The following is a 22350-nucleotide window of genomic DNA, read 5'->3' as shown; positions in this document are numbered from 1 at the left end:
AATTACAATGATTGTATGATTGAAAGACAGAAGTGGATATCGTTGCTTGGTGATGTGGTGATATGACCTGTGACATAGTGTGGCTCTGTCTTGTTTTTGCAGGTGCTACTGGTCTTTCAGCATAGGTTTTTCATATTAGGCCATACAAGTGCTAAAAAGTAAAATAGTAACTTACTAGATAAAAATTGTATGTGCCTCACCTAGATTTTTATCATTTACAGGACAAAATAATTTTAATTTCTCCAGTGTGGCTGAGAAATGTTCCTACCTATTCTAGCTAGAGATTGAATTCACAGTAATGATTTGTTTCTTTTTTCTGAAAGGTTACACTGGACTGGCAGAAGCAATTGAAAACTGGGACTTTGGTAAACTGGAAAAACTGGAGCTGCACAGGCAGCTGTTGAAGCGGATAGAATCAACAATGCTGGAAATTGATCCTGTAGCAATCATGCCATACATAAACACATGCCTGATAGAGAGGGAATGTGATGAGATCCTGCAGGTATGGTAAAATCCTGGTATTTGCCTAGTTTTGCTTCAGAGAAGTGCTGTCTCCCTCTCTTATGGGATGAATCAGTGCCTGTGTGACAAGTGGCTGGGTGAGGAGGATGGCTGGCCACAGGTCTGCCATAATTTTATAATTTTTTCTTTTCCTGTTCTGAAATGGAAAGCCTCAGAGGTTTATGGCAGATAGCGTATATTAGTGAGACTTTGCCAGACAGAAATTGACAGAATAGCTCTGTGATGTTTCACACCATTTACAAATATTCAACAAATAGCCTAGCTATTGTTATAGTCCAGCTAAGTTTAGTGTGTAACTACACTGGCAGAATTGAAGTTGTAGTGGGTAAATGGCTGAATTTTATTGTAAAGCTTCTATTCATTGAGAAGGAAATGCAGTTTTCAACTGAACATCAAACATAACAAATTCACCTACTAAGCAAAGAGCAGTGGGTTTGATTGCTCAGAACCTGCAGCAATTTCTGTTTGTGGTGTGTGCAGATCAGTGAATACAGAAGCAAAGCGGCTGGGATAACTAAACTCATTGAATGCCTCTGTCGCTCGGATAAGGAAAACTGGCCCAAAAGTCTTCAGCTGGCATTGGATAGTGCAGGATATTACAATGCAAGTGAACTGTGGAATATAAGAGAAGGTAAAATGTGAATTGATTTTATGATGCTCTTTTCATGTTCTTGTACCAGACAGTAATTTTTTTTTTCAGGAGAATCAGACTTATTTAGAAGGATACCATCAGGCTACTCTGTGATCCAAAATGAAAAACCTTTTAAAATTTATTTAAATGTTTTTAATATAAAATAAAATACAAATAATATCCTACAAAGAGGCGGAAATTATTTTTTTACTAGTTTTCCTCCCAAATGGTTAGGCATGGTACCTTTTTTTTGGTAAGGAGAATCAGGCAGCACAGGCTCTGAAAGCATAAAAATCACCAAATAGTTATCTCTTAATTCAACTTTTGCCATCTTTTTGGATGCTTGAGTTGTGATAGATGCAATCTTTTTTGATAAAATATGATTAGTAATGTGATAGTTTAGAGTGTGATACACTTCTATGATCCCCAAAGCAGATCACATACCTTTTTCTATGAGAAATTGATAAGCGGCCCTTCCCAAGTTAGTATGTTCGTATTTGGTAAAAGTGCAAAATTGTCTCTCTTAGATTTTGCTTTTGTCATTGAACTTACCTTTCTCTCCTTGAAAAATACATGTATAAGTAACCTGCAGCATAGGAGAATTTAGTGAAGAATACATTATTTTGCTACTAAAAATGTGATTTTAGATAAACTGGACTATATATCTTCATATCTATGTTTGTTGTCTCCCTAGGTACTTTGTTTGAATTGTTTTTTTAGTTAGCAACAGGGATAAGCTATATTTAAGTGGCTTCTTCAACTATATTTCTTATATTGATTTTTTTTTTTATTACTGCAATCAAAGGGTGTAATTTCTTATCTGGAGAATTACTTACTATATATGCATGAAGTTGTATACATAACTAATAAATTTATTAAAATATAGGTAAAATAATACATAGGAGTAATACCTATATGTATCTAGATATTATTTTGTGTAGCTGGTGGCTATTTGTGTAGCTAGTAGATATATTATAGGTTGACAATTATATTTTTTAAGTAAGCTTATCACTGTCTTTTGGGACAGCTTCCTCTAACATCCAACTCAGCAAAGCCAGAATCAGCCTACTGAAGAAACATTGTCCATATTGGAAACATTTTACTGCTGGCAGTTAAGAAGAGTCGGTACCAGAAATTAATTGCAGATACTGTGTGTTTTCTGGAGCTGGATTGATGTGCAGATGTGCTCTTTCTCCCACTCCAAAAGCTTTGTGATCATACGTTCTGTTTGCAGAGACTCTTCATGCAGGGCCCTGGGGCAGTTCTTTGAGAATTTCTCTTTTGATAGTTGTGTAATATAAAGAATATATTCTGACAATTTCTAGGTCCTTTCAGAAGGTGGGGAGTAAGGGAGAGCAGAATCTTGAATTTACAAAGCTTCTTTGAATTCTTAAGAATTTTCATGCTTGTGGTTAATGTCCATGTTACACAGTGATTTCTTGTCACTAAACAGTGACAAACAGTGACTAAACACTAAACTTTCCTCCTCATCTGTTGTCTCCTTTGTTTTTTGGAACTTGTTACACGCATTGAGCGCATGGTTTTTCTAAACCAAAGATTCTCAGTGCTGTCCATCTTCCTTGAAAAGGAGCCCGTGTGCAGCATCATTTTATGTAGTCTTTTTCTTCCAGCAACCAGCTCCCTCATCTTGTTGTCACAGCAAATACATTTTAAAATCATAAGGATCAATAACATGCCTTTTTTTCCATTTATACAGATAATGGCAAAGATGTTGATGGTGAAATGACAGATGCCTCTGAGAATAACTTTGAAACCATAATGACATTTTCTGAAGAAGCAGAATGTGATAATCTGAGCAAAAATCTCTCTTCAGTTTCAGGTAAGTCTTAAAAGTTTGTGGTTGCTATTTTCCATTTTCTTAGATTCCCAAAGGACACAGATGTAGTGTGCCACAATGGAAAGTACCAAGGAATTAGTGCAAATCTCTGACTTGATTTAGCTGTCTTCTGTTTTAATGTTTAAAGCATCTCATGCTGGGCATTGCACATATTACGACTTGCCCCTCATTTTTCATGTCTGGTGAAAAGTTGTTCAGTCAGCACATTATCAAAAAAGGTCCCCAAACACCAGCATGTTGTTCATGCACCTCTTCTCTGATATAATTAATTCACACATGACCTGATATTACCCAGTTTAGAGAACTAAATGTGACTGCAAAAGATCCATGCAGTGGCTGTCATGGCAAATTTTGCTCCACCAGTTATTTCTAGTTCGTGTTCCATAAGTCCAAACACTCTGACAAGACCACGGTTTAAGAGAGTAATAATTTCAAAAGTCTGTAGAGCAGAAGGCTAGAATAAATCCTATGCATGTATCTGTGGAAAAATAATCCCTTGTGTTTTCATTCTGAGTTGAAAAAAGACCATTTGAAGTTAGCATTGTGAATCAAGATCTTAAAATGAGTTCATTTTATGAATCATAGTTGAGGGGTACCAGAAGTGTGCCATTAAATTAATACAAAATTCTTGTTTGGTGCATCTGTCCTGTTAAAAGGCTTGTCTGTCAGAGAATGTTCTGTGCAGACTGCAAGGACTCTTCTACCTTTATCATTTTAGATTGCAACTATATGTGTCACAACATATTTTTTGCATTTTTATTGTACCACTCTTCACAAAAGCATTGTTTTATCCTAGAACGCATCTGTGAGTCTTCATCTGTTTATGAACCAAAGAAAGCTCGGAGCTACCAGATTGAGCTTGCACAGCCTGCTATTGATGGGAAAAACACATTGATTTGTGCCCCCACAGGTAAGGAGACAGACATTAAAAAAAAAAATTCACTTGGTGGATATGGCTGTGAAAGATAGGGAATGGTAAAGGTTGAATCAGACTTCTTCAGCCATTTATTTCAAAGCTGTCTTCCTTGCAGTAGATCCAGATCTACTGCAATTAATGACCATGGGCAGCACAGAGGCTGGCAAGACAGACTTATCTGTTGGCACATCAGTGCTTGTATTCAGCACATTCAGCATTCATTTTCCATGTTCTGACTTCTGCATTCACACTCCTCAGAGTGGATTTTTCAGTTTAAGCCAGTCATTAATCTTGATATTTAAGAAATTTGTCTTGCAAGTTGAAGGAAAAATAGGATGACTTAGCTTGAGTCTTCCCTCTCTTCTCTGCTGCAATGCCTACAACGTCCAGACAGCCTAATTTTCCTCTGAACCTTGGAGGCAAGTGGGATAACAGAGACAGGGACAGGGAAGAGCTCTGGCACAGCGAGCCTGAGGGCCAAAGTAAGACGAGAGGAGAAGAGCAAGGCTGCATGGGGATGGATGACAACTGAAAGGGCCTGGTGCCTGTGCATATTCTGATTTGATGTGAGAGCACATGCTAAGAGCGAAGAACAGACTTGGTAATTTCAAAGAATTCAAATACAACTGCAAATGGATTTTAATCCCCAGTGACTGCTTAATGGCTGTTACAGACTGAGACTGTGAGAGAGAAAGGGATGATTCCCCACCTGAGTAAGCAGCATGCATGTGTTCAGATCTGTTTCAAAGGTGTTCAAGTCTGGAAGAGTAACGGCCCCATTGTCAGCTCCCCTTTGTTAAAAGGCATTCAGATGAGACAAACTGCTGCTTACAAATGCACCGTTTCATACTTGTCCTTTACCATTCATGTTTTTTGTTTGAAGGATCTGGAAAAACTTTTGTGGCTGTTCTGATTTGTGAACATCATTTCCAAAACATTCCCTCAGGACGAAAGGCAAAAGTTGTCTTCCTTGCAACCAAAATGCCAGTGTATGAGCAACAGAAAAATGTATTCAGGCAGCATTTTGAAAGAAGTGGGTAAGTGTCATTCTCCCTGGTGGCTTCCTCCACAGAAAATAAACTGCTGTGGCTAGGGCAAGATGGAACATGTTTACTGGTGAACAAGAGTGTTTGACAGTAACATCAGGATGGCAAGTAGCTGCAAGAATGGTATTGCCTTAGCAGACTTTGTTTGGAGAATCTGAAATCTGGTTCTAGAGAGCTTAAGCACTTCTTGTTGCACATCTGTGGAAATGGTGAAAGTATTTCTGTACTGAAAGAGTGAGGTGTGTTTTCTCTTGAGACTCCTTTCACGCCTGCTTCCAAAACTGAGGCGGTTCCTGGCAGTAGCAGTGGAATTCCTCTGGCTATTCTCAGTCTCTCTTATAAATGGAAGGACCCAGACTTCTTTGTTTTTTCAACCTCTAGTCAGAAGATGATAGTCCACCTTTCAGATGGGACTGCAGATTGCTTAGAGGGGCATTAACAACCTGTATCTTTGGATTTTGAGGGAACTGGTTACTCAACATCCACATATGTATCCTTATAGCTGTGGGAAAGGAGGCTGCTGGGCAGAAACAGTCCCATGATGCCAGACATGTACACAAAAGGGATGTTACAAGTGAACTGACAACTGCAGCTTAAATGTACAAGTTAATCAGTCCTCAAATATGATATATTTTTGTTAATGGTAGTTGAAAATCCAATTATTTACCCTCGCCTCTTTTTTTTTATTTTCAGCCTTCTTGTGGTCAAACTGCCACCTCCAAATCTTTGACATTTGAAACTTAGTAACTGCCTTTCAAGCTCACTGAAAAGCCCAATTTTCTACCTTCCTTGACCTGCAAGATATAATTTTTCTTACCTGTTTTTTGCATCTTCTTTCCAGATACTTTGTTCAAGGAATTTGTGGTGAAACAGTTGCAAATATCTCTGTAGAAAATGTTATACAGGACAGTGACATCATTGTGCTAACGCCCCAGATTCTTGTGAATATCATGGATAAAGGGATCCTTAGCTCCCTTTCCATCTTCACTCTGATGATATTTGATGAGTGCCACAACACTGCAGGCAACCACCCTTATAATGTGTTGATGACCAGATACCTGGATCAAAAATTTGACTCCTCTGCAAAACAGCTGCCTCAGGTAAGGCCCAGCCCATCAGTGGTAGAAACATTAGAGGAAAGTGTTTTGCAATGCAGTCAGCAAGGTCTTGCCTTTTGTGCTGATCCAGTTCAAACTCCCATTTAACAACAGCTGCAAATGGATGTGGTAACATCTGGAACATTTTTTCATTCTTGGACATTTCCAGGCTTTTTTCCCATGTTACATCTTCCCATCGGCTACCAAGGAAGACTGATCAAGCATAACAAAGACTGGAGTACTTGAGAGCAAACAGAAAAGCTGAACTGGGAAGAAAGCTTGTAATTTAGTAATCTCCTTGTTAGCTCTCTGTTGCTGTTTTCTGCACAATAAAATGGGGCCACTGCCTCTGCTGCCCTGAGGTTTTCATCCAGCTGAGAAGATATCTCTGAGTGAATGCAAAGGATGGGTCTGGGTGTGGGTTTGATCTTCCTCTGTATGATAACCACTGACAGATAGAGCTCATTATGGATTTAAGTGGCTGGATAATTTATTTTAAGTTTAAATAAGTTTGAGCACCTTGGAGTAGGCATGAGTTTTGGTTCTTAAGTTTTTGTGCCCACTTCTTGTTCACTTCTCCCTGTTTTGTTTCCATGTTTTTGAAGATGGTAGCAATTTGGTGACTGCTAACAATGTAGCAACATCTGCTATTCATGTGTGTGCTTAGATTGTAGGTTTAACTGCTTCTGTCGGAGTTGGTAATGCCAAGAGCACTAAAGAAACTGTAGAGCACATCTGTACCCTCTGCTCCTACCTTGACATACAGGCCATATCCACTGTCAGAGAGAACAAACAAGACCTGCAGAGGTTTGCAAACAAGCCAGAAATACGTAAGCACACTTCCTTTTTATTTTCCTGTGAGTTGCAAAGTACCATTATGGCAGCTACTAAATTCCTCTTTTTTTAGGTTAAGATAAAAGCCTAAAACTAGGCTGGAGCCTTCCTTCCTGCTAGCTTGAAAGAAGTTTAGACGTGCAGTCTCTTGTCCTGCAGTAAGGCAGTGCCCACTTGGGCATATTTTCTCTTTGCTGTTGATGTGCCATCTCTAGTTTTAATTCAGTTCTGCCAGTGAGGACTGGGGACCGCTTATTCCTATGCACCTGCAGTGCTCATTAACCATAAATTTGATTGTGATTGCATAGAGCACCATGTGTAGTAGCATTCTTATAGACAAGAATTTGTTCTGTACTTCCCAAGGAAATGTTTTACTTACTCAGCACATTGACTTACATTTCTCTTCTCTAGATATCAGATGGGTTAAAATGCGAGCTCAGAATCGTTTTGCAGACATTATCTCAGGTCTGATGTCCGAGACAGAGGTTTTGATGAGGAAGATTTACTCAGTGGGTAAGATGCTGTAATATGCTTGTATTGCAGTTCAGTATTTGATTAAATCAGTGTGAATCCTTATAGCTGCTAGAACACTCATTTTTCACTTTCTTTCTCCTTCATTTTTAGTTGGATTTATTTCCTAAGTAAGAGATTATAGATGAGAGAATCAACTATTTTCCTGTTATACCTGATTAGTTTGACAATCATAAACATTTTTACTTGAATTTCAGCCTGTCACATGCAACTAAAAACAGTGTGCTTTTGCCATTGTCAAATGCTTCTGAGTTTAAAGAATCTGAAACAAAAGGGCTTGCATTCAAAGTGCAGTGGGCTTGATTTACTTGATGAAAGATACCGATATGTTCTTATTTAAACATTTCTCCAAATCCTTCACACCCAATCTGTCCTGTTAGGAAAATAAGAAATGTCACAGTGGTATTACTCTGAATGTTGTAATTTTTCCCTTACAGCAGAAGTTAATTTTCACACTTGCTGCTCTGACACTTCTTGTGTTTTCTCTTGTCTCCAAGCTGCACTCGGAGTTATTTCTAGGGTTGCCCTGGCCACCTTTTTTTGTCAGCATTTTATCCTCTTTATGCTTCTGGGTATTCCAATTTCTGCTTTTTAGCAGGTCTCAGTTGTTTTCCTTTGAAAAGCCTTTGAGGTAATGTTTCAGAGTAGGATCTGTACAACATAAACATCACTGGAAAGAGGATATGGCAGCCCAAGAAAGGAGACAATTATCAGTAGGGTTCCAGCTTCAGGAGCTGCTCTTGTGGGGAGGTTTGCAGAGAGGAGAAACATGATTGTGAAAAGAAAATTGGTGTCATGATCATGAGATCAATTATATAACTCTTCAGAAATAAATTGATCTTTTCTGCTTTTGTAGAGTTTCTAAGTGGTGTCCAGTAATAAAAAAAAAGTGGTGGCCTTAATAAAAAACTGGAGAGCAGAAGGGGGTACAAGGCAGAGACCCATGAATGGGTATGCTCAGGATAAGCCTTGGTCTCTCCAGCTCTGGATTAAAGGACATTGTTTATGTTTAGGCTGGTTTTTGAACACTGACTGCAGTGGCTTAAACCTGTTTACCTCAGTTGTAGATTTACCCCTTGCCCTCCACTTCCCAGATATTTGAGAGTGAACTATATTCTGGGACAGGAGGGAGAATTAAAACCCCCATGCAACAAAAAAAAACCAACCAAAAAAACCCAACAAAACAACCCAAAATCCAAGAAGCCTGATCAAAGAACAAAGATATTTTCAAAATGCATGTTACATTAAGCAAACACTTCTGAAGCTTATTTTGCATCATAGTTCCTCTTGCGTGAATGGCAGTGGCTTCCCTTCTGTGCACCCTGTAGTTACTGTAGCCTGTGAAGCACGCATGCAGCAAAGAGCTACTGCGTAGTTCTGCCTCAAAGACAGCCCCTTGGACAATATGCTTCTGGACTATTTAATCAATGAATATAAACTATTGAGTATATGGTAATTCAAGGAGCAACGTACATGCAGTTCTTTTAAATACCATAGACTTCTTACAGGATAAGTGAGCTCTAATTTTATTACTAAGTCCCTGCATATGTGTGTGTACACAGATCCTCAGTTGAATTATACTGCGTTAATTTTAGGCTAACATCTGGGTATACATTTTTTTTTCATGTATGTATACATTTTCCTGGGAAACACAGGGAGTGAAGAAGACATAGTCTTCACAGGTGTTCCCAGAGGCTGGACAAGAAGCAATGGGCACAAATAGAAATATTTAAACAACAGATAGAACTTTTTTGTTATAAGGTAGTCAAACACTAGAACAGGTTGTCTAATGAAGTTATAGACTCTCTGTCCTTGGAAGTTCTCAAAGCCCATTTTAACTGAGTGATCTGCTCTAGGTGATCTGCTTTGAGCAGAGGGTTGAACTAAAGACCTCCATAGGTGCCTTCCAGCCTCAGTGGTTCTGTGATTATATCATAAAACTGTTCTTTTGCTAGGGCTTTTTAGAGCCAATATTAGTGGGAAATGTGTTATCCTCTAGCTAATGCTTTTTATTTATTACTCAAGAGGAACAATTTTTTTTTTCTCTCCTTTGGTAGATACCATCTCCCAGATCAACAAGATTTACTTTGGAACACAGAGATATGAACATTGGATAGTTTCCACTCAGAAGAAATGCAGACTATTGCAACTGGAAGATAAGGAGAAGGAGAGCAGTATTTGTAGAGACCTTTTCATTTGTACTGAACACTTGCGGGTAAGTATCCTCTTTCCTTCAATACAGAAGTAGAGTCATCCTGTTCCTTCTGATATAGGTATGTTCACCTAGAAGCAGATTTTGAACCAATTGTCCTATTTAGAATAGTAGAATAAATGCAGAGTTGGAAGGGACCCCCAAGGATCATTGAGTCCAGCTCCTGTCCCTGCAGAGGACATCCTCACCATGAGCCCAAGAGCATTCTCCAGGCATTTCTTGAACTCTGTTAGGCTGGGGCTGTGGCCACTTCCCTGGGGAACCTGTTCCAGTGCCCAACCACCCTCTGGGTGAAATCCCGATATCCAGCCTAAACCTCCCCTGAGTCAGCTTCAGGCTACTTCCACAAGTCCTGTCACTGGTCACAACAGTGAACAGATCGGTACTTGCCTCTCCACTAAGTGAGGATGTTGAAGACTGCAGCAAGTTGACACAGGCTAAAGCATAAGGCATACAAGAGTTGTCTCTGTGATGCTCACCAGGGACATATTGGTGCAGAGGAGACTTTGCAATGCTTGTCATGGAAATGGAAGAGCACCACAACTTTGCAACACTTAATCTAGCTAAATAAAATTTGTGTTTATCGCCCCTTGGAAAATGAAGGCTAAATGCTTGTGTCTCTTTCCAAGCAGAAATTCAACGATGCTCTCATTATCAGTGAAGATGCTCGCATCGAAGATGCTTTAGCCTATCTAAATGAATTTTTCACAAATGTAAAAAACGGACCATATACAGAGTTAGAGAAGCAGCTGACAGAGAAATTTCAAGGTATTTCCCATAGTACCTGTGACAGTTGCAGGGGAGATGAGAGCTTATGGTAGAGCTTATGATCCAGGTGTTTTTTTCCGAGTAAGTGCAGTTGTTTTTCCAGTTCCAGAAACTGCACTTTCCAGAAGATGTGGTGACTACATGGGTGTAAGTGCAGTATTAGGGCAGGTGGTGGGGGACTAAATTTCTGGGACTATAAGCTTCTAGTGCAGAAACTGATAAAATAGTAATAATTGTAGCTGGATGCTGTAGTAAGTTCTTACATGCCTGGCTTGGAGATCAGGCAGCAGTTCCCTTGTGGCTGTGCCTCACAAAGTAAGCAGATGGTCTATAATCATGAGTACTGATAGCATTAGATAAGCCAACATACAGTGTTCAGGGCACTGCCTAGCCTCCTGGCCAGTCCCAGTCTTCTGGGTAGAAGCAGGTGGCCTGTGTACCTTTCTGATTGAAAGTCAGAGGCTGTCACAGTTCTGTGACCTGACCCTAGTTAGCAGTGGGCTATATTCCAGCCTGTGCTCTTTTGTGTTGCAATGTTGGCTGCAATTTTAAATCACTGCTGTGTCTGCCCTTGTGTGTCAGTTGTTTTCTTGGAAGAAATAGCACAAGAGCTGAGTTTGTTTTGTTGTTGTCTTTTGACACATAGTATATCACATAAGGTCTCATGTCACTTTGCTACAAAATGTGAGATATTCATAATTTGGTTTTTTCTGGGGATTTTGTTGTGTTTAACCCAACAGATTTCCCTGCTTGCATCTGAAAGAACAGAATAGAAAATAAAGAAAATAATGTGTGTGCTGTTTGAAAGTAGGTTTGTGTGGGAATTCTGCTTTCTGCCTTAAGAAATGTAAATTTTTCAAGAAACCTTTTTTTTTTCTTTCAGAGATAGAACAAGAGCTGACTGCCCTTTCAAAAGATGAGTCAAATGAGAATCCAAAGTTGGAAGAGCTTGCTTGCATCCTGGATGAAGCATACCACTATAACCCACAGACTCGCACTATTCTCTTTGCCAAGACAAGAGCCTTAGTAGCTGTATGACTTTTTTTTTAAAACTCCTAAAATGGGAAGTGGGAAAATAAAATTACTCATCATATTACCCTTCCCATTTTGATCTGAAGTAGAAAAACATGCATGTATTTGATCATTCTAATTTATTTTACTGTGCCTACCTAAGCCCTGATGCTCTGAGGCAGGATGAGTAGGGTGTTTTTTTTTATTTTTTCTGAAAACTACAGTACAGGTATGGTGTCCTTCATGATGTCTAACTACATGCTCTGCTTGATCATTAAGACATCAGATTTTTATTTTGGGCCTAAAGTCAGTTACAAGAAATATTTTAAGGGTTTTGGTTTTAAGGTAGTGTTGTTATGAATCAGCTCTACTCCGTTATTGACTGCACATCAGGAGGTATATATACATTTCTCAGAGGACTCCTATAGACCTCAAGAAGGTCTATAGCACCTGCTTTTGATCAAGAAAAAGGAAAAACTGTGCAGCAGATGTTCCCTGGACTCTTATTACTGGTCTGTTTTATACTTGCCTATGATCAAAAATCTAGGCTGGATGATGCTTTTTTTCCTTTACAGTACCTTGCTCTCAGAAGAGGTTTGTGCTTGACATTAATGTGCTGCTAATCATTAGCATGAGTAGATTAAAACATTTACTGCAAATATCAGCTGTCTCTGTCTACTATAAACAGATTTATTAGCTGAATGACCGAGCCTCCCTTTTTATCCTTTTCATTCAGACATGCTGGATGAATTGCAGACCAGAAAAAAAAAAAATAGAATGGGACTAAAGTCCGAACTAACAACACCAAGCATCTGTTTGCAGCTTTGCATGTTAGATTTAAAAGCCTACAGTAGCTTGGCTGATTTTTTGTTCTTCTGTATGAGCAGTTTGAATATGCTACTGTCACTGTGTAGTGGAAGCCCAGTTTGTAAATAGTAACTACTTTCCTTTGATGCCAGAGGTGTAACATGCAGTGACCTGTTAGTTTGTAAGAGAAAAATGCAAAATTTTTAGCAGTGAAAAACTACTTGCTCTCTACCCAGCCTCTAAGTTGCTACCTATCACAAACTAGCATTTCATCTGCACAGGGAATCTAACACCCTGATTTGCTCTCCAGGCTTTGAAGAAGTGGGTAGAAGCAAACCCTCTTCTTAGCCACATAAAGCCAGATGTGATGATGGGTAAGGGAAGAAGAGATCAGAAACCAGGTATGCAGATTTGCATTAAGATATGCTAAACCAGTAGTGGCTATGCTATGATGTTAAAACTGTGGCTTTTCCTGTGTTCATCTTCTGTGCCCTTAAACAGGGGAAGGTCATGCAGATTTGCACTTGCATTCTTCCAGAGCGGGAAGACCTTGAATGAATCCTAAGAGGATGCTTGCATTTTTCTGTCCAGAACCTTTGGTTAAAGCATCAGTAACACTGTCAACAGTGCTTTTTTTCAGGATTCTTCTGCTGATTCAAAAGCAGTTTAGAAACTTCACTATCATAGCTTCTTGTGATTAATTCTCGTACTATCTCTGTTACTTTGTGATTCCTCTCTTATTTTGTGTTTGGTGGCAGTCACTTTAAGATAGAATGGAAGCTACAGCTGAAATGAATTACCTATGGCTTAAGTTCAGAATTAGGTTGGGTTTTAATTAACTAAGCTGCATGGGTGTCTTCAATAAAGAGCATCTGGGTGTCGTGTCTAAAATGGTGTTTCCCAAGTTGACAATATCTGTGACACATCAACAGGAATCCCTAGTCTGTGAGTATAATGTACACCCAGCTGCATATCAGACTTGAAGTAGTTTTCCAGATTGAATGGATGTACTAATTTCTAATCACTGAAGTAAAAGCACATGTGGGTATCTTGCTCAAGGAGCTCTTCAGTTTTCTTTTCCTGACACAGTTATATTGGTACTGTAGGTATGACCCTGCCAATGCAGAAGGGTGTCCTGGATGCATTCAGAAATGACAAAGACATCAGACTGCTAATTGCTACATCTGTTGCTGACGAAGGCATTGATATTACTGAGTGCAACCTTGTGGTGCTCTATGAATACTTCGGTAATGTCACCAAAATGATCCAAGTCAGAGGTATGGAATTTCAGAACTATTACTGTAGAAACCTGTTTTGGCCTAGAAATGGACATGAAATGCTACTAAATGGCACATTGGAAATTCTGTAATATGTGCATCCCTTGCTGTTGTTTCTCTGTGCCTTAGAGCAAAGTCTCATGTGAATGATGGGATGTGATAAATTTGTTCACTGAGCCAAGTCCTTGATGTTGTCTGACTGACAACAGGCAAATTAGCCATGCTGCACAAGGTTATAGTACATCAAGTTGGCAATTACATATAAGCAGAACTATGGCTAGAAGAACTGCTGTCAGAAATATTACAAATCATTCTGTGACAATTTACAAAGGACTGCTGCAATGGAATTTCTTGTATTGCTTTGGCTTCTGAAGGCCTTCTCCAGCCTGGTGGTTTATTACCAACCCAGCTACTCCCAGGTACATGAGGCCTTCGCCTGTGCAGATCTCTAATATTTGGACCAAAAGAAAGACACCCTGTTTCTCTCTTCCCTGTTTGTCCTGAGCAGTGTTGTGACTTTGGCCTTAAATTTGGTGATTTTACAGTATGGCCAGTAGAGGGGAATGAAGAGCCACACAAAATTCTGGTTTCTGCTTCACATTCCTATACATTATAAAAGTGCCTACTCTCTTAATGGTGCATCTGTAATATTTCTTCATATTTCCCAAGCAGTTCACATCATCATTTAATGTGAAGTGATTTCCATTGTACTTACTCTGTACTCTACTTTCAGGGTTTGTGGATTGTGACCTTCTTACCTGTATTTTGTAATGAAATAACTGGCCCAGAATTGACTTTTATGGATGGAAAGATAGTGTTTATTATTAAAAAGCCATTAAAGGTGCAACGAAAAGAGGTTATGTCAGTTTCAAACCACATACAATGATGATTTTTGTGGTGAAAAAACTCAAAAGAAATGTGAACGCTTTTTATAACCGAAATACTGCTAAACTGGTATGATATCCCTGTAGTTCTGGGTTTGCCTGTGTCTCAGCTTTAATAAACTGGCAGACAGTAGGCATAATCAGGTAGAAGAGAAGGTGCTTGCTGTTGTTGTTTGTGCTCTTGTCAGCACAGTATTTCTAGTTCCTTAGGTTTTTGTGATATATGGGGTTTTTGGGTATTTTTAGACATCAATTAGCAGGGCTGAAAACTAATAAGAAAGACTGAGATGAACTTTTCTCCTTTACATTTTTTTTACGCAACAAGAAGACAGCAAGATGCTACATAAAAAATGTATTTTAAAGCATGCCTGCACAGGGAGGCCACAGAAGCAGGCAATATAGTACTGGCTAGGGTATATCCATGAGGATACCTGGAAGGGGGCATCTTCTTCTGGTTTATTATTGAAGAATGCTCTTCATTCAATCTGAACATTACAAACAAAAGCAGACATACAGAAGGCCCTTAGTAGTCTTATGGCAGACCTGTCATTTTTGCATATGTTGGTAAGAGTAACTAAAGAGCATAAACGTGTTGCTGTATAGGTCGTGGAAGGGCAAAAGACAGCAAGTGCATCCTTGTGACAAGCAAAACGGAAGTGGTTGAGAATGAAAAACTAAACACTTACAAGGAAGAAATGATGAATGCAGCTATTGAAAAGCTACAGAACTGGGATGAAACAACATTTGCAAGAAAGGTTTGTGATTTGTGCAGTTTTCATACTCAAATTTTAAAGGCATAATCTGTATCTACCTTCACCTATTAAGGCTCTATGTAGGGAAAAGTTATAACCCGAGGGAGGTGTTCATTGTACTTGATTTGTGACAAAGGCTAGGTCAGCAGAGAAGGGATACTGTGTACTGACAGTTTGTGAATGTCAACTGTACAGTAACTGCAAAAACTTAAGAGCATGAGGTAGAATTTATGACCTGTTGCTTATGAAAAGAGAAGGACTCCTGGGTGAGGTAAGATTTGGAGGCCATCTTGGGCACAGTGTACAAAGATATTGAGATGCTTTGCAGCTGAAAATCGGGAGGGCCAAAGCCCAACTGGATATTCATATGGACCACCACCAAGGGCTGAGGAGAAATCCCCATTCTTTATTGGTTATGGGGGGAAACATAGTGACAAAAATGGAGAGAAGAGACTGAGGCACTTAATGCTTATTTGCTTCTGTAAGACTGGTTGTTCTCAGGATATTCAGTTCCCTGAGCTGAAAGACAGTGATAGGGAGCAGGATGAAGGACCTACAATCAAAAAGGAACTGATTAGTGACCTGCTACACCATTGCGACAAAAGTTTATGGGGGCAGACGGGATCCACCCAAGGGTACTGAGAGACCTGGTGGAAAAGCTCATCAATCCACTTTCCAGCACTTTCCAGTCCTGTATATCAAGGAGATCCCAGGAGACTGGAGGTTGGTCAGTATGACCACCCATCTACAAGAAGGACCAGGAGGATCCGGGAAGTACAGCCCCATCAGCTTGACCTCAGTGCCAGGGAGCATTATGGAGCAGATCACCTTGAGTGCTATCACCCATCACATACAGGACAACCAGGGATCAGGCCCACCTGGGTTTTGTGAAAGGCATGTCCTGCCTGAGCAGCTTGATTTTCTTCTGTGACAGTGTGACCCACTTAGTGGAAATGGGAAAGGCTGTGGTTAGTGTCTGCCTGAACTTCTACGTCCAAGGCTTGGTGCAGTTTCTCCTGCTTCTTCTCAGAGGATTCCATTTCTGCATTTGTTTCTCAGCTACAGGCTGTGCCTTGTTGCTTCTTTCTCTGCCTGCAGTTTCTGTTGTCTTTGTAGCTTTCTTTCAAACCCATGAGATTCCCAGATCTGCAGCGTTAATTGTGCTATAGGGTCTCATATGACTTAAACGTTCACATGGACATACCAGCCTTAAGACCAGAGGTGCTGTTGGGAGCTAGAAGGGAAGAAGGAGCAAATAGCATAAATGCTGTCCATCACATAGTCTCATTCTAGCTCTGCATTCTGAATTGACAAATGTACCCTGTTCTTTCTTGGTATGAGTTGTCAGAACAAGGTGTGTTTTGTTTTGTGTGCTTTAAGTAATGGGTTCCTAGATATTACATGCCCAAAGTCACATTTAGGCTGACACTGGGGTTTCATTTCATAATGATCTTGATTTTTATTTATTTATTATAGATACGTGGCCTCCAAATGAAGGAAAAAATGCTAAGAGATTCCAGGAAGAATGAAACAAAACATGAACTAGTGGAAGGGAAAAAAAAACTTTACTGTGGAAAATGCAAAGCATATGCCTGCAGTACTGATGACATCAGAATTATAAAGGTATGTTTCTGTACAGGAAGCTATATCCATGACCACCAGAGAAGTCAGCATTATTGAACTAACTGCATTGTTTATCAGTGTGGAAGTGGACTATTTTACGCAAACTGGAGGAGAATAGAAATTCTGAGTAAATCAGTAAACCACAAGAACAGTTGTGACTACTTCTGTAGTATGATGAGTTGAGTTGATGTTGTTCAAGGTGTGAAAATATGGGATACTTTAGGAATCACTTCAGTTCTCCTGAAGCCTTCTGAAAATTTTGTTGAAAACCCCCCGATCTTCTACTACATAACCTTCTAGAGTTACTGCTAGATATTTACTTTCCTGATTAGCATCAGATGGAAGTCTCTCTGCTGTTGAGATATTTCTCCTACAATTTCTGTTGACCGAAAATTATCTACACAAAGTACTGGGATCAGCTTACAACCTCTTTGTCTTATAGGTCAGTTTGAGTTTTGAAAAGCAGGGTAAACCATAGTTCCACAAGAAGAGCCCTACAGTTCTTCAGTATTATTTTGTTTTCTATTCTGTAGGTGTAGTTGCTTCTATGTATATCCTAGGGACATTATGATTGTACTCCTTCTGAACATGAATATTTTCCTTGTAGACAAAAGAAAGTAATACTCTTTACACACGGAAAGTGGTGATCATGGAAGAGAGGCTATTCTAAGCACTTTGAGCCTTTATACTTCTGCTTTTTGTTCTTTTGAAGCTGCTTCTATTTGTGGTGCTCTGAAAAGTGCAGTATGAGGGGCCTCAGGCCACAGCTGAGCATTACTGTGTCTGCCTTCAGGCCCTTCCCAAATTTCTATTTATTTTTACCAGCTGTTTTTGGAATGTAGATGGTGCTCACTACTCCTCTGCAAGGAGCTGGGAACGGCTCAGTTTTGTGAACACTTAGTTACATTTCTTTGACAAAAAACAAGGGCTATCTAAAGCACCTCTGACTTTTTCACTATTTTGTGCTCCTGGCTTATCACCTATACCTGTGCAAATAGAGTCAAGAGTTCAGAAAACTCTTCAGTAAGTGGTTTTGTTTAGTACTCTGCAAATAGTGCCTCAGTTTTTAAAATAATCCCTACAAACTGCATTTCCAGGGGGATCTATCATTTTCAGACTCAACCTCAGATTGTAAATATGCTTTCAAGTAAGGCTGTTAATTTCTTTAATTTTTTATTATATATGTTATAAACAATAACTGTAGCTCCTTCATCTTGTTATGGTTATTTTTTCTACCACTCCAAATTGCATGATTCCTCATGAGAAATAGGAGTCTCTCAAATTTGTCTATTGTCTGAATTACTCTCTTAGTTTCATGGGCATGGCTCAAATACAGCAAACACAGTTTTTAAAAAGCTTACTAAGTTCAAATATGTGTAAGCTGTTGACTGGGGATACACAGTCAATTTCTTTGGTTTTGATAAGCCCAGGCCTGGGTCCTTCTAGTACCTGGTATTCCATTAATGGGGGGGAAAAAAAGAACAATGAGCCAAAGTGGCTGGAAGGTGAGCCTCCAGGATGACAGCAAGTGCCTTAGCAGGGAGAACATGTATTTGAGAAGGGAAAGGGAATGACAAAAAAAAAAGAGGAATATTGTTTCTAATATTAAGTGTTTCTGGCATGTGTTGTTTCAGGGATCTCATCACATTGTCTTAGGTAACGCATTCCAGGAGCGTTATACAACAAAGCCCCACAGGAAACCGGTTCAGTTTGATGATTTTGTGAAAAAAAGCAAGATGCATTGCCGAAATACCGAGTGCCAGCATGACTGGGGGATCATAGTGAAGTACAAGATATTTGATAATCTACCCGTGATCAAAATCAGAAGCTTTGTACTAGAGGATGTTGAAAGTGGGTCACAAATGGATTTTCAGAAATGGAGAAGTATTAATTTGTCTTTGAAGAATTTTGATGAAGAAACATGCAGCTGAACTCAACATTTTAATGTATATATTGGTTCTAGTGTGCTATGCTGAAATAGCAGCAATAATCAATTATCAATTTTCTATAAAAACTTTCACTCTTATGCTAGGCCCCTTACCCGCATCTGGCTAGATTATAAAAGGCTGGTAAAGCCACTAAAACCAATATTTGCTATATAATGAGATACTTCACCAGAAGTTTCACTAGAAGGACAAGTATGTGCCTAGATGTCTAGATCCAAATCATTGTGGCTATGAGGAACCTGGTCTGAAAAAAAAAAGATCAAGTTGAATGTTTAGTTAGTTGACTAACTAAACATCCAACTTTAGGTAACAGGTTAGACCTTCAAGAATTGAGGTGTGAATCAGCATCTTCTTTGGTACTACTAACATGTTCCTTGTGAACAACATGGCTTACTAGCACTTCATGCAGTACTCTAGCTACTTCTGAAACTTTTTAAAATGTTACTTTTAATATTCTAGACATTGATATATAAAATTGAAAGAAAAATGTCCAGTAACTTTTCTGTAAGGAAGATATTGCATCTCTTAAATCTATCTTTAATAGGAAATGCTTCTGCAACAATAAGAAATGCAGTAGGGCAGAGCCCTCTTAGCGATTCATCCCTGTAATTAAATTGTAGCACTTTTTTATAGCACTGATCAAGTTGCTGTGGCTGAAATTGCAGAATGGGCACCCTCCTGTGTTGCTGAACTGAGCAAGTCCTAAGAGGGACAAAGTACACTGGATCATGGGAGGAGGTTCACTTTTGAAGGGGATTAGCATTTACCTGGATGCCCTGTTTCATGGATTGTCACCTAAAATCTCGCAAGACACTGAAAATACTGTAAGCTTCCTGTCAGAGTCTAGGCATTACTGTGTTCAAATCTGTCCTCTTTACTCAGATCCAGATTTCTCTGGGAAAACTAGAAATTCCTACAGAGTTTATGAAATGTTGTACTTGAACACTTTAAAGCCCCCGCTGATTCCACACATCTTCAATGAGCTTAGTATTCACTATTTCTGGAACCAAAACCAAATGTATTTTAAGTTCCCTTTGTGTATTTGACAATGTGGCAAGATATGTATGTACAAGAATTATGTTACGAAACACTGAAACTAATTTAAAAAATCCCCAAAACCAAAGCACAACCCCCCCCCCCCTCCACCTCACACCTAATTTAAGAGTTAAAAAGAATGAACCTAAATTTATGAGTTCAAAAATTAATTTAAACTGCCTAAATCCTACTCAGTGAAGCTTGTGGTGTTCTTGTAAAGTGTTGTGTGACATTAAAAGCAAAAGAACTTTGTAAGCACTGCTTCATGTTCCACCTCAATCCACGGGTTTTAATGTGAAAGCTGTATGCACTGTACAGGAAGGCTGAATCTCATTTCTACAGTAACTTCCTCTGTACTTAGTTTTTACCTAAAAGGAAACACAGAACAATTAATTAAGATTATTTATGTTTAGATAATGCCTCCCCTCCAAAAATACCAGGAACAAACTACTTTTGAAAAAGTCTAATTTAGCATTGTCAGGTTAAAAGTACATGGAAAAATCACAGATTTTAAGTACCAAATTGGTCTGTGAAAGGATCATCTGCTTTGGAACTCTTTGCATTGAAAAAAAAAAAAATCAGGCCAAAATTCCAGTTTATAGTAATAACTACTGGGAAGTTGAACTTGAAAGGTTTTGGTATTTTCCTATTCTTTGAATACAAGGATTTCAGACTAAAATAACTTTGCAATTCAGCCTAAACAAGTACTAAAGGTTGATGGAACAACACATTAATAAGAATTCAGCTTGATACAAGAAGCCTTCAGTACACACGTTCAGTGAAGATGCGGGGGTGGGGAAGAACACCAGCACTCTATTTGGCCTTTGAGAATATCTAGTTTTTTTAAAAAAATCCTGAAGCTGAAATTGCACATTTCTTACTAAGATTACTACCATATTAATTACTCTGTTCACAGAATCACAGAACAGCTAAAGGTCATCTTGTGACCCAAGGGATTGCCCAGGACAATGTCCAAATGTCCAGACAGCATCGGAACATCTCCAAGGATGTAGACAACCACAGCCTCTCCTGGCAATGGGACATCGGTGCTTGGTCCCTCAGAGTGAAGAAGTTTCCTGTTGTTCACAGGGAACATCCTGTGTTTCATACTGTTTGTGCCCACTGCTTCTTGCTCTGTTATTTAGCACCATTGAAAAGAGCCTGGCTGCATATTCTTTTGTGCCCTCCATTCAGATATTAGTAGATGAACAGCAGAGATACCCCTGAGCATTCCCATCACTGGACTAAACAGTCCTGACTCTCAGCTTCTCATGAGAAACACTTCAGACCCTGCAACATCATGGTGGGCCTCTGATGGATTTACTAGAGGAGCTGTGTCACAATCAAGCAATAGCCTGTTTCAGGTACAGTGCAGTCTTAGTGCCCTCCTGAAGTCTCTTCTTTCATAACTATTTTAATACTTGTTTTTTATCCAGAAACAACCAGACCTGACTGCACTAAAAACACATTAGGAAATTACTTTGAAGTAATTTCTCCAGTATGTTAATTGTTGTGGCAGTTGCTGTAAATACAGTTAAGAGTGATAATTGTTTATCTCTGAGTAAAAGTAGTTTGCTATCTTTGTAAACAGATTCACATGGCATTTTGATTGGGCAGTCACTGATTGCACTGAGGGCATGAATGTAATTACTGGTTGCTAACTGACATAGAAATTGCTGATGAGGATCTTGAAAGTCTGGAGATTGTCTTCTTGAGGGCACAAAACAGATGGAATTGTATTATGCCCGTATTCTGTTAAGTTACAGAAGACTGCTGGGATATGACAGTATTTGTATTCATTCTAGCTCGTGCAAACTTGTCAAAGAAACTAGGAAAGTCAAGACTCATATGATTCTGTTCATACAGGGACAATGAGAAAAGCGTAAGTCAAAGTTTTGCTCTGCATCACAACACCAAGGACAAAATGACAGAACCACCAAACTTTTTAAAAATAAATTTAATATTATCTATTAGAAATATCCCCAATAAGTCCACCTTTCCACAAAGGCTTAGATTTTAAACAGAGTTCACATTTTTTAAAATTAATAAACAGCTAAATTATTTCAATATTAGATTCAGATTCTGTTTAACTGAGTAAGAAAGCAAGTCAGTGTCAGGTAATCAGGAAGGAATAAAAATGTTTTTATACTGTCAGTTAATTTCTAGATCACTGATATGAGCATGAAACCAAGTGATCAGCACATGATCTTCAATGGTTCTACAGATGCCAGCAGTATTTTAATGACTTTTGCACTGTATTCTAAGGTAAGTCAAGCCAACTGCCATACAAAACAATTAATAAATGCTGTTTACTTTATATGGGTGTGTCTAGTTTCCTGATACACAGAAAAATTCAGCACTGTAAACAAGCCTTCTAATACAATCCACAGAAAAAAACTGTTCACTTTATGGTTCACACTTTGAAATTCATGATTACTATAGTTTCATTGTGCTCAGGAGAAACAGGTTTGTACCTGTTTTTTTGATTAGGATGCCATTTTCCGGATCATGTAGTTCAGAATGCCGCCGTTGTGGAAGTAAGTGAGCTCCACATCAGTGTCAAATCTCATGATGGCATTAAAGTTTCTCCCAGTGTCCAG

The 22350-nt window shown here is 39.0% G+C and overlaps 2 protein-coding genes across 9 annotated transcripts in view; one reads left to right on the top strand and one right to left on the bottom strand.

The window, feature by feature from the left end:
- The window catches only part of RIGI (RNA sensor RIG-I), a 24083-nt gene extending 2016 nt beyond the window's left edge, over nucleotides 1–22067 (top strand). For 3 of the 4 annotated variants that reach the window (XM_030257954.4, XM_041711476.2, XM_030257956.4), the window contains 16 exons: nucleotides 324–502; nucleotides 1003–1153; nucleotides 2871–2993; nucleotides 3808–3921; nucleotides 4811–4964; nucleotides 5815–6073; nucleotides 6738–6900; nucleotides 7316–7417; nucleotides 9493–9650; nucleotides 10280–10415; nucleotides 11299–11447; nucleotides 12544–12634; nucleotides 13340–13510; nucleotides 14998–15149; nucleotides 16623–16769; nucleotides 18404–22067. In XM_030257954.4, coding sequence (XP_030113814.4) covers nucleotides 324–502; nucleotides 1003–1153; nucleotides 2871–2993; nucleotides 3808–3921; nucleotides 4811–4964; nucleotides 5815–6073; nucleotides 6738–6900; nucleotides 7316–7417; nucleotides 9493–9650; nucleotides 10280–10415; nucleotides 11299–11447; nucleotides 12544–12634; nucleotides 13340–13510; nucleotides 14998–15149; nucleotides 16623–16769; nucleotides 18404–18700 — 2546 coding nt within the window. In that variant the 3' untranslated portion in view covers nucleotides 18701–22067. Of the gene's footprint in view, nucleotides 1–323; nucleotides 503–1002; nucleotides 1154–2870; nucleotides 2994–3807; nucleotides 3922–4810; nucleotides 4965–5814; nucleotides 6074–6737; nucleotides 6901–7315; nucleotides 7418–9492; nucleotides 9651–10279; nucleotides 10416–11298; nucleotides 11448–12543; nucleotides 12635–13339; nucleotides 13511–14997; nucleotides 15150–16622; nucleotides 16770–18403 lie in introns of those variants that run through there. The other variant, XM_072922701.1, reaches the window with a different exon arrangement.
- The window catches only part of ACO1 (aconitase 1), a 43385-nt gene continuing 35340 nt past the window's right edge, over nucleotides 14306–22350 (bottom strand). For 2 of the 5 annotated variants that reach the window (XM_030257957.4, XM_072922702.1), the window contains exons 21-22: nucleotides 22225–22350; nucleotides 20013–20118 (exon numbers count right to left, since the gene is read on the bottom strand). In XM_030257957.4, coding sequence (XP_030113817.4) covers nucleotides 22237–22350 — 114 coding nt within the window. In that variant the 3' untranslated portion in view covers nucleotides 20013–20118; nucleotides 22225–22236. Of the gene's footprint in view, nucleotides 16381–20012; nucleotides 20119–21692 lie in introns of those variants that run through there. The other 3 variants (XM_032744076.3, XM_032744077.3, XM_041711477.2) reach the window with 2 other exon arrangements.

This window comes from Taeniopygia guttata, chromosome Z, assembly GCF_048771995.1.
Source record: "Taeniopygia guttata chromosome Z, bTaeGut7.mat, whole genome shotgun sequence".
Taxonomy (NCBI): domain Eukaryota; kingdom Metazoa; phylum Chordata; class Aves; order Passeriformes; family Estrildidae; genus Taeniopygia; species Taeniopygia guttata.
Note: the sequence above shows the minus strand (reverse complement) of the source record. Positions and strands in the feature narration are given on the sequence as shown.